Source organism: Perna viridis, chromosome 5, assembly GCF_037379345.1.
Source record: "Perna viridis isolate PV_CMFRI_1.1 ecotype Kerala chromosome 5, ASM3737934v1, whole genome shotgun sequence".
NCBI classification, from domain to species: domain Eukaryota; kingdom Metazoa; phylum Mollusca; class Bivalvia; order Mytilida; family Mytilidae; genus Perna; species Perna viridis.
Window position 1 is genome coordinate 19,835,170 of NC_142449.1, and position 16,264 is coordinate 19,851,433.

The 16,264-nt window shown below is 30.7% G+C and overlaps 1 protein-coding gene across 1 annotated transcript in view; it reads right to left on the reverse strand.

The window, feature by feature from the left end:
- The window catches only part of LOC148616428 (uncharacterized), a 97,935-nt gene extending 82,210 nt beyond the window's left edge, over positions 1–15,725 (reverse strand). The window contains exon 1 of the mRNA XM_088583455.1: positions 15,622–15,725. Within this exon, the coding sequence (XP_088439581.1) occupies positions 15,622–15,664 (43 nt within the window). The 5' untranslated portion in view covers positions 15,665–15,725. The remainder of the gene's footprint in view (positions 1–15,621) is intronic.
- Between the last annotated feature and the right edge of the window lie 539 nt (positions 15,726–16,264).

Sequence of the window (16,264 nt, forward strand, 5' to 3'; positions counted from 1 at the left end):
TTATATGTCCTCCCTTGATATTTATATAATATTTTACATTCATTGTTCATCGTAAATTTGACCAAGGATTTATTTATAGTTAGGATTTGAATCTCGATCAATTTTACATAGTACGATAATAAATATGTTGCGTGGGGCCAGATACACCGACATTATCCATGATGCATGATGTTGATGCAAAGCGTGCTCTGTTAATTGAGGACGATTTCCATCGCTTGAACATTTCATCACGATAAATGTAGGTATTCGGACCCATACGGTCGAAAAAACAAATTAAAATATCCCACCTCAAGTTGCCTCAAGACTTCTTCAATGTTTTGATATTCGAGCCCTTAATATCTGATCAAATTTGCAACCTGGTCCCACATTTGAAGGCGTACTTCTATGTAATTCCTTGATTTGACTAGTAAACAAAAAAAAAAAAAAAAAAAAAAAAAAAAAAAAAAAAAAAAAAAAAAAAAAAAAAAAACACAACCCTGCCATATCCCTGAAAAAAAAATATAATTCAATTGCTATTGTAATAAAATTAATTAATTTTAAGAAGAGCAGAACAAAAAATTAGCAACATTGAATATTATTGCCCCCCCCCCCCCACCCCCGCCCCGGTATAAAATTGGTTGATGCTTAGTGTCCATCTTCGTTACCGTTACATTCTTTTCCTAAAAAAGAACATCTGAAACTAATTGGATATTCGGAATCAAATTGTGTCTGAATCATGACATATTGTATCTTGTATATATTTTATTCGAGATTACCATCAATCAAATACGATTGCTACCGTTACTTATGGAACGCCTAAACTGTCTGATGAGATACACATTTGTTTATGTGTTGTCAATTTTATATTACTTGCTGTGGTTTTATAATTACATGTGGTCATTTTGTATTTACGTTATGTAGGAACATCTGTACATTAAGTCGTTTGGTCTTTACGTTCTGCCATTTTGTCTTTACGTTCTGTCGTTTTATGATTACGTTATGTCAACATATAATTACGTTATGTGGATTTTTCTTTACGTGCAGTGGTTTTCGTATTACGTGAGGTCGTTTATCTTTACGTTATGTCGATCTCTAAATACATAAAGTGGATTTTCATTTCTTTACGTGCAGTGATTTCTTCTTTACTTGATGTGGTTTCTTCTTTACGTGATGTAGACAAACATATCATGATGACGTGTGACCCCGGAACTTTTCGATCGTGTAAACTTCAAATCAGACCGCAAAAGGCAAAGTAGACGTCACAACGCCGATTAGAAAAATGCTGAACGAAATACACTTCGATAGTCTACCCAGTCAGCCTTGGGTATTCATTATCAGGAATAAAAATGGCTTATTTGTTATCAACGTTCAATATTATCACTGTTGATACATCTTGGACTCTGTTGATGACTTGCGGCAATTTCCGTCTAGTCAGAATATATGTTTTAATTCCAAAAACATGGGAATTTCGAGTCCCGCGAAAATTTGCATAAATTCAACTCTGCTAGTTATTGCGTGACTAAATTTAATTTTCTACATTAATAAACCACTAAATATAATTTTCAAGAAAGAATTTTCCGAAAAAAAAATGTTAAAAATATTACCCCTACCCCTAGTAAACTGGTCTCAATATCAAACATAATTCACATTCATAGCATACCGACACTGTGAAAATCATATTTTAGGCATTCATAATTAAGACAATGATTTACTCAACATATATGATCAATTCATACGTCTGAATTTCTTTTTAGGATTGCACTTGCTATAAAATCAAGAAAAGGGGAATTTACAGAATTTCAGAAATTCTTCATCACCCGTTATTTTCTTTTTTCAGAATACCGTAGTTTAAACAAGTGTTTGTGTAATACAGTGCATGTTAATAGTGTCTAAGCTTTCAAATGAGCCCAAGTAATTAATATTTGAACTTTTCCAAGTCAAATGAGGTGAGAAATTGCCACCCCTACCAATGAAAAAAATACCTCAACATGAACCAAAATGTTAATTTTTAGTTTATCAACAATACAATATCTGGTCTCAGTATCTAGTACATGTTGGGTATTAGGCGATGGTTCCGTATTGAGGTATTTTTTTGGACTAACCTAAAAGTTCAAGTACTTATATCTTGGGCTCATTACAAAGCTACTAAACTATATATATTTGTTTTTTAAAATACAAAAGCTCTTTTGAAGTATGGTATTTGAAAACAATACGCCAATTAACGGTGAAATGTAAGACAAACGAAATTCCGAAAATTCCCCTGTTTATGAAAAAGACACATTATTGTCACCTACACTCCTGAAATTAGAAAATATGTTGGATGCATCGATAATGGAAGCAATCGCCCGCAGCATGCCAAGTGTACGCCGTCTATATGCTGAAAATTAACATTTTTGTCCATGGTAATTTTTTTTTTATTTTCTATCGAATTTTTTAGCGACAACATATCTGTCCAGTGTGGTACGGTCGGCATTCCAATGGGAACAAATTGTGCACCTTTACTTGCTGACATATTCCTTTGCTCTTATAAGGCTGACTTTATAGCTGATCTGAACCGAAAGAAAGAATATCGTTTGGCTAGAATCTTAAATCTCAGTTTCCACTATATAGATGACGTATTATCTTTAAACAATCCTAATTTCGGGGACTTGATACATCGCATCTACCCAAAAGAACTTGATATAAAGGATACTACAGATACTGTGAAGTCAGCTTCATATCTTGCCCAACACTTACAACACGATGTTCAAGGACAACTATTGACCAAACTTTACGACAAACGTGTTGACCTTTCATTCAGGATTGTCAAATTCCTTTTCATCTGTGGCAACATCCCTTCAGCTTCTGCGTATGGAGTGTTCATATCACAACTTATACGTTATGCCAGAGTTTTCCGAAACTACGCAGACTTTTTTATGGCGATAGATCTCTAACAAACATGCTACTGGAACAGGGTTATGTTGCTACAAGATTGAAGTCATCACTACAGAAGTTCTAAGGTCGTCATCATGAAATCGATGATCGTTATGGTGTATCCATCTGCACCATGAAAACTTATTTATTCAACGGGTCATAGTTTTCCTTTCCTCGTTTGTCTACCCCGGACTTTTTATGAGCAACTCGGCGGTTGTTTCCAGAAAAAAAACAAAGGAGGCTTACCCTACCGGTGCACCTGGTCCATGCTCCCACTTTTTAGTGGAGTCCAAGTTGCTCATTTGCTTTTGTTACTTTGTATTATGATTTTAGTTACTTTATGTTCTTTGTTGTGTAGGCTAAAAACCACTAATTCCACTTCCCATAGGCTTCTATGCTAATTTCACAATATTCAATGGCTTCTCTGGACTTTACCTTAACTTTAACCTGCAGATGACTATATATCAGCATAATTCTACATATGTCAGCTCACAATCCTCAGAATGGCATGTGGGGTTAGCAGACTTGCAGTGCAGTACTGGTCACCGGAAGTGAAGGGTCTATAAATAGCATGGGAAATCACAGTGTTTTCACAAGATAGGGGTATATTTAAAAATCATTATGGAGATTAGGCTTCACATCACAAGAAGCAAAATGCACCTATAAAATGTACAGAAATGTTTTTCCTTTCAGAAACTGTTTAATTTTTTTAAATAAGATGAGAACTTTTTTCACAGCACTATGAGGAACAGGGGTAATTTCTGCGTAGGACTATTTTTGCGTACGTTCCAAATGCTCATTGGTTGAATTGGTGGTCTGTAACCTGTATGTCTGTTTTCTAGTCTTTGTCCCTGGTATACATTCTTTTGATAACTGATATAACCTTGGTTCCCTTGATTACTCTTTCATGGGTAGAGGTGGTAATTTTTGCAACAACGTTGCTTGGAAAGTTCAAATATTAATAACTCGGCCGATTTGAAAGCATAAACACTATACAAATTAACTGTAACACACAAAAGCTTGTTTAAACTACGGTATTCTGAAACAAAGATAAAAACGGGTGATATAGAAGAAATTCTGAAATTCTGTAAATTCCACTTTTTACGATTTTATAGTAATTGTAACCCTATAAAAAATCACACGCCTGAATTTTTCGGATTTGTTAGGTAAATAATTATCTTTTCACAGCGTTGGTATGCTATGAATGCGAATTATGTTTGATACTGAGACCAGATTTCTCGGGGAAGGGGTTAAATTTTTAAACATTTAAAAAAATGTTTCTTGAAAATTATTTAATGGTGGTTTGTTATTTCAGAAAACTTAATTTCTATGATTAAGAATTTGAGACCTTTTAGTCGAGTAATATCATGTAGAGTCGAAGTTATGCGACTTTATAGGGAAAAAATGAAATTAACATTTTTTTTCATTTATTATTATTATTATTATAATTATTATTATTATAATTATTATTATTATTAGTAGTAGTAGTAGTAGTATTTTGGCCTGACTACGAAAATTGCCACAAGTCCCTTAACACAATACCAGAAGTATCTGTTGTAAATATCCTAAACATAAATAACAAATAAGCCATTTTTACTGAAGAATAAATACTTCATTTTGACATTGAAAAATTGATACACACATATGCGAATTTCCTTCGTTATGCAGAAACAAGTGGTCAGAAGTATAAAAAAACGTAAACAAGATGCTCCAAGGACCCTTGATAGCTCACCTAGTTATTTTGTGCTTTGTTTTTCAAGGACAACAACTCTGACAAGGAGCTGTCCAACAATTTTGACTCAATGAACAGTGTGACAGGACTTTTCAGAGAGATCATTTTATCAATTGAAAGTTTTATTTGATCTAGTTTTTAAGATACTGGCTGAAAACGGCTGAAATATATTTTTTTTGTCTTTCAAGGGCAATACATTTAACAAGGAGTCATCCAACAAGTTTGATCCCTACAAACATTTGTAAGTCGTATCATAAGGATCATTTCAACAATAAAAAGAAATTGGCTAAACCTAACGGTTTTGGTGTAATATGCAAAATTATATTGTCTGACCTCTTTGTTTTATTCTATCTATCATGATAGTTTTCAAGATATTGGCTAAAAACTGTAAAAAAAAATTATAACAATCAATTTTCACGTTACAAGTGCAATAACTCTTTCAAGGAAACGTCTGACAACTTTAAGGGTCATTTCAGCAATAGAAAAAAATTTTCTAACGGTTTTGGAGATATATGCAAAAAAAAAAAAAAAAACTATTGTCTGACCCCTTTGTTCTATTTTTAATAACGGCGGTCATGATTTTCAACAAATCAAAACTCCCCACATCAGTTTTATGCAAGATACCACAAGGAACATTCATACCAAGTTTGGTTGCAATTGGTCAAGTAGTGTCAGAGGAGAAAATTTTGGAAAGAAATAAGTTAAACATTAAAAATAGCAAAAAAAAAAAAAAAACCATCGAAACAGGGCAGTAACTTCAACATGGCTTAACAGATTACAACGAAAATTTGACCACAGATAGATCTAAACATGCACGACACTTTTAGCCTGTAAAATGGCTATTCTAACCGTTATAGAGATCTTATCGAAAAAATACGGTATGACCCCTATGTTCTATTTTTAGTAACGGCGGCCATAGTTTTTGACGAAACAAAAATCCCCATTTCAGTTCTTGTTAGGATACTACAAGGAATATTCATCTCAAGTTTGCTTCTCATTGTTTCAGCAGTTTTAGGGGAAAAGAGTTTTGTATAATTGTTAACGACGACGGACGGCTTCGGAGGCAAGAAATGGCAATAGTTTACATCTTGGGACAGATGAGCTAAACATTGATTTTCCCTCAACGAGGTATAAAAAGTACCCCCAAAATACAAACAAAAAGAGTTTTGTTTTGAATTGACCAAACATGTTGCGTAAATCTTTATCTTAATTATGAATGCCTACAATATGAGATTCACAGTGTCGGTATGCTGTAAATGAGAATTATGCCTGATATTGACACCACTTTACTAGGGGTAGGGGTAATGTTTTTAACATTTTTTGAAAATTCTTTCTTAAAATTTAGTTTTGGTGGTTTATTAATGTAGAAAATTAAACTTAGTCACGCAATAACTTTTTTTTTACGAATGTATGCAAATCATTAAAAAAACACAGATATTTTTATTAATAGTCTATACAGTTTATTTACCAATCCCCCAATACAGCGAACTCCCCTGTGAGCCCAGGGAAGCTATATATGGGTTCCGTGATTTCTTACACCCTTCACACCCAGAGATTGTGTGAAAACAAACAAAAAAACTCTCATTTTTCAATTAAACACTTATAAATAAATTATTCTATATCTTGTATAATATCCAAATTTATTTATTTGCAAGTACCAGCGACATGCACCTCGATAATTATAAATCAATGAACTCCAAAACATATATTTGGCACGATCGTTTAACTGCACTTTTAAACCTCCCGACTTCTATGTCATACATTGTTGGTTTTGAATAAAAATTAGACAAAAGATGTGGAAATTGTCGTATACACGTGCCTTATACTGATAAAATGAAGTACGTGTACGTGTACATTATATTTCTTTAACAAAACGCGTGGATTATAACCAACTGATTAGCTGAATGTAAGTAAATGTTCTGGGTATTTGTAATTTCATGGGATAAACTTGCAGAACTGTTTAACAAAGTGGAAGGAGCTTATACTATAACATGTATAGAACGCAAACGAATATGATAGGACAAACATATGATATGATTCATATTATACAAGTAACAATACATTGGAGGGAGTGTGAATGGCTGGCTACAATAATGCTATCCATACTATAGACTGCAATACTACATACAAAATTAATGAAAATCAATGAAAAGCCTTTTCATTTCGAGGTATAGGTTTTCACCTATTTTATCTCTGTTTGTTCTTGATATGAAGGCAACTTCAATTATTACCATATTACAAATCTTGAATTTAGAAATTGCCTTCTTTTGATAATTGGCAATATTCCTATATTTCCAAATTGCCAACTTGACTGTCTACAAAATCGTTTCAATTAATAAATGTTTCACATCCAAACTTTGGCATCCCATTATTATGTTTTTTTTTCCTGAATTTTGTATAATGTAAATATTCATATGTGTGCACAAGACGGCAATCATCTCAAAAATGTCTTTCCAAACTTCTTGCACCAATTTGCATGTAAACAATAAATGATTCAAGTTTTCCCTTTCGTTGCAGAAATGACATGAACCATTTGAAAAAAAATTGTAATAAATAATATTATGGAGCAGTTTCAACTGTTTCGCCATAATCCTGCCCTCTCGTACAAAATGAGTGTAATTAAATTCGAATGGCACTTTCTTCAGTGATTAATTGATATTATCGAATTTTAGAATATTTATATCCTCAGCTTTAACATCTGCCTTTATTTTGCTGTATTGAACTATCCAATTTCTCTTATCGTTTAAATTATTGAAAACAACTAGAGATGACTCAAAATAATTAGTATGGGTGTTCTATACATTCTTTACCTTTTTATGACACTTTTGGCAAAATCATCAAAAAATAGAACTTTCCAGCCAAATTTAAAATTCGGATTAGCCATAATATTCTCCTCTAGAAGTTTTTTTCTCTAGATGTATTATTGCATCTTTCTATCTTTTTAAATTCTACTCAAGAACTAAAGATAATTTGAAAATATTTCGACATCTTTATCTGACCTTAGTCACTAATGTCTGAACATGTACATGTACAATATTCCGTGTTGAATTTTGAGTCAAGTACAGTGAGCCAAAATTTGTTCAAGGCGTTCCAATTATATCAACGGATATAAATAGAAAAATGAATATGAAACAGATTTTTGTTTTGTTCGATATTCCTTTCAAATTTGTTTTGAGATTATATATTGAATATGGAACGGAATTGAATATCAAACTGAATATCCAACAGAATTTTTCTGGCTTCGATATTCGTTTGACATTCGTTTCCGGATAATATATTGAATATAGAATGGATTTGAGTATCAAAATGAATATCAAACAGGAGTTAAGTCTGTTTGATATTCGTTTGACATTCGTTTCCGGTTTATATATTGAATATATAATGCATTTCAATACCAACATTAATATCAAACAGGAGTTTGGTCTGTTCGATATTCGTTTGACATTCGTTTCCGTTTTATATATTGAATATAGAACGGATATGAATATCAAACTGGATATCAAACACGATTGTTCTCTCTTCGATATTCGTTTGACATTCGTTTCCGTTTTATATATTGAATATAGAACGGATTTGAATATCAAAACGAATATAAAATAGGATTCTTTTTCTGTTCGATATTCATTTACATTCGTTTCCGGTTTATATATAGAATATTGAATGAATTTGAATATCAACCTAAATATCAAACAGGTGTCTGGTCTCTTTTATAGTCGTTTGACATCGGTTTACGGGTTACATATTAAATACATAATGCATTTCAATTTCAAACTGAATAACAAACATAATTTTGTTTTTATTGATATTCGTTTGACGTTTGTTTCCAGTTTATATATTGAATTTATAATGCATTTAAATATCAAATTGAATATCAAACTTGAGTTTTGACTGTTTGGTATTCGTTTGACATTCGTTTCCGTTTTATATATTGAATATAGAATGAATTTGAATATCAAGCTAAATATATATAACTTTTATATATATATTGAATATGGAACGGATATAAATCAAAAACAGAATATGACACAGGATTTTCTTTCTGTTCGATATTCGTTTAAAATTAGTTTGCGGTTTATATATTGAATATGGAACGGATTTGAATATCAAACTCAATATCAAAGAGGATTTTTTTTCCAGTTCGATATTCGTTTGACATTCGTTTTCGGTTAATATAATGAATATATAATGCATTTCAATATCAAAATGAATATCAAACAGGAGTTTAGTCTGATCGGTATTCGTTTGTCATTCATGTCCGGTTTTTATATTGAATATTAAACGAATTTGAATATCAAAATTAATATAAAACATGATTCTTTTTCCGTTCTATTTCATTTTACATTCGTTTCCTGTTTATATATTGAATATAGAATGGATTTCAATATATCATACTAAATATAAAACATGAGTTTAGTCTGTTTGATATTCCTTTGACATTCGTTTCCGGGTTACATATTGAAAATAGAACGGATATGAATATCAAATTGATTATCAAACATAATTTATTTCTGTTTGATATTCGTTTGACCTTCATTCCGGTCAAACGAAAATGAAATATAGAATGCATTTGAATATCAAAATAAATATCAAACAGGATTTTTTGCTGTTCGATCTTCGTTTCACATTCGTTTCCGGGTTATATATTTAATGTAGAATGGATTTCAATATCAAAAGGAATATCAAACAGGGTATTTTTTCTATTGGATATTCGTTTGGCATTCGTTTCAGGGTTATATATTTAATATAGAAAGGATTTGAATATCATACTAAATATCAAACGGGAGTGTGGTCTGTTTGATATATGTTTGACATTCGTTTTCGGTCGATATATTTAATAAAGAATGGATTTCAATATCAAACTGAATAACAAAGAGGATTTTGTTTCTGTTCGATATTCGTCTGACATTTTTTTCCGGGTTAAATATTGAATATTGAAAGGATCTGAATATCAAAATGAATATAAAACGGGATTCTTTTTTCTGTTCCATATTCTTTGTACATTGATGTCCGGTTGATATATTGAATGTAGAATGGATTTGAATATTAAAATCAATATTAAACTGGATGTCTTTTTCTGTTCGATATTCGCTTCAAATTCGTTTCCGGGTTATATATCTAATGTAGAATGGATTTCAATATCAAACTGAATATCAAACAGAATTTTGTTTTATTCGATATTCGTTTGACAATCTTGTCCGGTTTATATATTGAATATGAAACGGGTTTGAACATTAAACTGAATATCAAACAAGATTTTTTCTGTTCGATATTTTGTTTTCGGGTTACATATTTAATATAGAACGGAAATGAATATCAGACTGAATATCAAACAGGAATTTGGTCTGTTCGATATTTGTTTGACATTCGTTTCCAGGTTACTTATAGAATATAGAATGCATTTGAATATCAAAATGAATATTAAACAGGATGTGTTTTTCTGTTCGATATTCGCTTCCAATTCGTTTCCGGGTTATATATCTAATGTAGAATTGAATTAAATATCAAAATGAATATCAAAAAGCATTTTTATGCTCGGTATTCGTTTGACATTCGTTTCCGTTTGATATATTGAATATAGAATGGATTTGAATTTTCAACTGAATATCAAACAGGACTATTTTTGTTTGTATTCGATAATCATTTCACAATCGATTCCAGTTGATATATTGAATATAGAACGGATTCAAATATTAAACTAAATATGAAACAGTATTTTTGTCTGTTCGGTATTCCCTTGACATTCGTTTCCGGGTTACATATTGAATATAAAACAGATTTGAATATCAAAATGAATATCAAACAGGAGTTTGGTCTCATCGATATTCGTTAGTCATTTGTTTCCGGTTCATGTATTGAATATAGAAAGGAAATGAATAGAAAACTTAATACCAAAAGAGATATTTTTTGTCTTCGATATTTGTTTTACATCCGGACCTGGTTTATAAATTTGAATATAGAATGGATTTGAATATCAAAATGAATATCAATAAGGATGTTCTTTTATGTTCGATATTCGTTACATATTGAATTTAGAATGGATTTGAATATAAAAATGGATATAAAACAGGATTTTGTGCTGTTCGATATTCGTTCAACATTCGCTTCCGTGATATATATTGAATATAGAACGGATTTGAATTTTGAACTGAATATCAAACACGATTTTCTTTTTATTCGATATTCATTTGACAATCAGTTCCAGTTAACATATAGAATATAGAACGGATTTCAATATCAAACTGAATATCAAACAGGAGTTTGGTCTGTTCAATATTTGTTTGACATTCGTTTCCAGTTTATATATTAAATATAGAACGGATTTGAATATTTACTTAAATAGCAAACAGTATATTTCTCTATTCGGTAATCGTTTGACATTTGTTTATATACAGAATATAGAATGGATTTGAATATCAAACTGAGTATCAAACAGTATTTGAACCGGAATCCTATGCCAAACGAATATCGATTGGACCAAACTTCTGTTTGATATTCAGTTTGATATTCAAATGTCATGATACATTCATACCCGAAAACGCATGTCAAAAGAACACCGAACAGAACAAAATACTGTTTGTTATTCAGTTTAAAATTCAAATCCGTTTTATAATAAATATCAACCGGTAACGAATGACAAACGAATATCGAACAGACCAAACTCCTGTTTGATACTCAGTTAGAATAGAAAAAATATACTGTTTGCTATTTAGTTTAATATTCAAATCCGTTCTAGGAACTGGAAAGGAATGTCAAACAAATTTCGAACAGCAACAAAATCCTCTTATATATTCTGTTTCATATCTAAATTCGTCATTTTTTTCAATATGTAAACCGGAAATGAATGTCATACGAATATCGGACATCAAACAAATCCTGTTTGATATTCATTTTCATATTGAAATGCATTATATATTCAATATATAAACCGGAAACGAATGTCAAACGAATATCGAACAGAAACAAAATCTTCTTTGATATTCATTTTGATATTCAAATTCATTTTACATTCAATATGTAACCCGGAAACAAATGCCAAACGAATACCGAACAGCAGAAAATCCTGTTTGCTATTATTATTGATATTCAAATCCATTCTTTATTCAATATGTAACCCGGAAACGAATGTCAAAAGAAAATCCTGTTTAATATTCAATTTGAAAATCAAATCCGTTCCATATTCAATATATAAACCGAAAACGAATGTCAAACGAATACCGAGGAGACCAAATTCCTACTTGATATGCAAATGCATTCTATATTCAATATATTAACCTAAAACGAATGTAAAACGAACGTCGAACAAAACAAATTCTCGTTGATATCAATTTTCATATTAAAATTCTTTCTATATTCAAGATATAAACCGGACACGAATGTCAATCGAATACGGAACAGAATTATAATGTCTGTTTGATACTCAGTTTAATATTCATATCCGTTCTCTATGCAATATATAAACAGGAAACGAATGTCAAACGAATATCGAACAGGACAAACTCCTCTTTGATATTTAGTTTGATATTCAAATCCATTCTGTATTCAATCTATCAACCGGAAATGAATGTCAAACAAGTATCGGTCAGAAAATAAACCTGTTTAATATTCAAATGCATTCGATATTTAATATATAAATCGGAAAGGAATGTCAAAAAAAAAAAAAAAAAAAACATCGAAGAGATAAGAAAATCCTGTTTGATATTCTTTTTGATATTCAAATGCTTCCAATATTCAATATATAAACCAGAAACGAATATCAAATGAATACCGAACAGAACATAAAAACTGTTTGATGTTGATTTTAATATTCGAATGCATTCTATATTCGATATATAAATCGGAATCGAATGTCAAACGAATACCGAAAAGTAACAATAATCCTGTTTAATATTCAGTTTGACATTCAATATTCAATTTATAAACCGGACACGAATGTCAAACGAGTTTCGAACAGAAAATTTAAACTGTTTGATATTCAGTTTAATATTCAAATCCATTCTATATTCAATTTATACACCGGAAATGAATGTCAAACAATTATTGGTCAAATAAAAATCCTGTATGATATTCAAAATGCATTGTATATTTAATATATAAACCGGAAACGAATGTCAAACGAATATGGAACATACAAACAAAAGCCTGTTTGATATTCAATTTGATATTTAAATCCATTCAATATTCATTATCTAAACCAGAAACAAATGTCAAACGAATATCGAACAGACACAAATGCTGTTTGGTATTCATTTTGATATTCAACTGCATTCTGTATTCAATATATACACTGGAAACGAATGTCAATCGAATATCCAAACAGCAAAAAATTCCTGTTTGATATTCAGTTTGATATTCAAATCCATTCTGTATTCAATATATAGCCCTTAAAATGAATGTCAAACAAAAATCGAACAGAAGAAAAAAATCATGTTTGATATTCATTTTGATATTCCAATGCATTCCATATTAAATATATTAACCGGAAACGAATGTCAGACTAATATGGAACAGAAAAAGTCTTGCTTGATATTCAGTTTGATATTGAAATCCCGTCTATATTCAATATATGAACCGGTAATTTATGTCAAACGAATATCGAACAGAAAAATAATCGTGTTTGATATTCATTCTGATATTTAAATGCATTCCATATTAATTATATTAACCAGAAACGAATGTCAAACGAATATCAAACAGAAAAAACAAGTCTTGTTTGATATTCATTTTGATATTCAAATCCATTCTGTATTCAATATATAGACCGGAAACGAATGTCAAACGAACATGGCACAGACAAAAAATTGGTTTGGCTTTCATTTTGATATTCAAATCCATTCTTTATTCAATATATAAACTGGACACGAATGTCAAACGAATATCGAACAGACAAAAATCCTGTTTACTATTCATTTTGATATTCAAATGCATTCTTTAATAAATATATTAACGGGAAACGAATATCAACCGAATATCGAACAGAAAAAAAAGCTGTTTGATATTGACTTCGATATTCATATCCTTTCTATATTCAATATATAAACCGGACACGAATATCAAACGAATATCGAACAGACTAAACTCCTGTTTGATATTCAAATGCATTCTTTATTCAATATATAAACCAGAGACAAATGTCAAACGAATATCGAACAGAAAATGAAAACTGTTTGATATTCATTTTGATATTCAAATCCATTATATATTCAATATATAGACCGGAAACGAATGTCAAACGAACATGGCACAGACAAAAATTTGGTTTGGCATTCATTTTGATATTCAAATCCATTCTATATTCAATATATAAACCGGAAACAAATGTCAAACGACTATCGAACAGACAAAAATCCTTTTTTAATATTCATTTTGATATTCAGATGCATTCTTTAATCAATTTATTAACTGGAAACGAACATCAACTGAATATTGAACAGACCAAACTCCTGTTTGATATTCAAATGCATTCTTTATTCAATGTATAGACCGGAAACAAATGTCAAACGAATATTGAACAGCAAAAACATTGCTGTTTGATATTCATTTTGATATTCAAATGCATTCTATATTCAATATAGTTGTAAAACAAGAAAGACATGGTCAATCGACTCAAATGCATAATAATATGGATTGGTGTTACCCAAGAATGAAAAAACTACCTTCATCTATGTCAGATGATCTACTTCAAACGGTTCTCGACCGTGCAGTGCTAATATAACATTAAAAATCTCATGGCATTTTCAAATCTCTAATCCATCAACTGGGGCTCTCCCGTGTTTTTCCAAAGAAGGAAAACACTTTTTTTTTAAAGACATGATTGAATGTAAACGTTTTCGCATGACGCAGCTGCAAAAACTTGAAAGACCAGTCCGTTTGACAGAAAATAGACGCTTGAACTTTGCATGAAGAGATTCGAAATGACGGCTAATAGCTTAATTGCCAAGAACAATAAGCAAGACAAGACCATAATAAACTTATAAAAGACATTAAAATACTTAATTTATTTGGATATTGAGCACAAATGACTGTTGTGAATTTACAAGTATACTCGTGCACCTCATTTTTAAACGGCCCGACAAAGTATTTCATAAGGTAACACTTAAAATAAAAATACGGACTTGTCAGTGTTTGCAATTTCTTTAACATGTGAATATCGGTACAAATGTACACACTGAATACGTAGGAATTTTTTTCAAATAAAAATATAATAGAGAAGAAATTAAATTAACATAATTTTATCCACACAAAAAATGCGTACAGATCGAACATACAGTTTGCATCAAAAATTTGCATTACAGACAACATAAGGACATATCTGATATATGTACACCACGCACATGTATAAAACGGCGTTGAAAATGACTGTTAGATAGGAATGTTCGTAACTATTACATAAATAAAATACACGGATTTATTATGTTTTTATGCAAACTTGAATGAATTTCTGATCTCCACAATAGGAATGACAGGAACAGGTATGATTTAATTTAGAACGGTGTTTCCGAATTTGACAAATCGCATGCGTTGCCACATTTAAAATATTGCAAACTACATTTCTTAATGATCTTCGTTGATGATGCAAGTCATGAAAGACTTGTATCTCACAAAGTTTTTTAGAAATCAACATTCGTGATGTTGCGTTTTGCACGACAATTCAATTTATTTGGATTAATTTCATTAAGATGGTTACATGTAAAATCATACACATAAACTTAGGATATTAGTTATATCTATTAGAATTAACAGTTTAAGTTACAGGAAAACCTAGTTAATAACGTTTTAAATTCCAGAGGACGTAATGAATCACTGTACATGTATACCTTTTTGCATCGAAATATAATTGTTTAGACCCTATTAAATGTTTATTTTCGAGGATTTGGTAAAAAAAATAGTCCAACGCTTTATAGAATTGACCTGAAGATCTATTTACTATATTATTTAGACGATTAACTGACAAGCCAAATTGAGTATGAATTTGTTTTTGCGTTAAAAAAAAAACTTACCAAATCTGGCTAAAAGCAATACTAAAATGGACAGTATCAACATGTTTATCTCGATGTCAATAAATTGAGTTTACTTCCTGATTCAATATAACAAGTATGATTCTATTAATATTTAACCAACAGACTGATCAAGTCTATTTAAATCCAAAAGATCTATTTTTAGACACTAAGTTATTTTTTGTACATAAAGTGTTCACTGAAACAAGTTTTGTAAAAATAAAGTATCGATAGTTACTGTTTCAATCGTAGTTAAAACATGAAGATTATAACTAGAACAAGGAACATAAACTTCCTACTTTGCTGCTAGTGAACGGACCTAGATAACACCGCACGAAATAGCACAACTAAAAAATATTCGGCAATTCGTAATAACAAAATTAGAAAAAAATCTGTATACACTAAATGTCTTCAGGGTGGAATTTTAACCAAAACCTTACAAAAATACAAGATAACCAAAACGAAGCCCGTTCAGCAACAAGGAGTTCAAAGTATAACAGAGGCACTTCCTTCTTACAGCTATATGTGAAATACACAGAATGTAGCCTCTTAGGTAAAGGATTTGTGAAATTAGTGCTACAACAAATGTCAGTATATAATCTATTGTATAATAAACAAACTCTGATTCTTGCAAAACACTCATCTT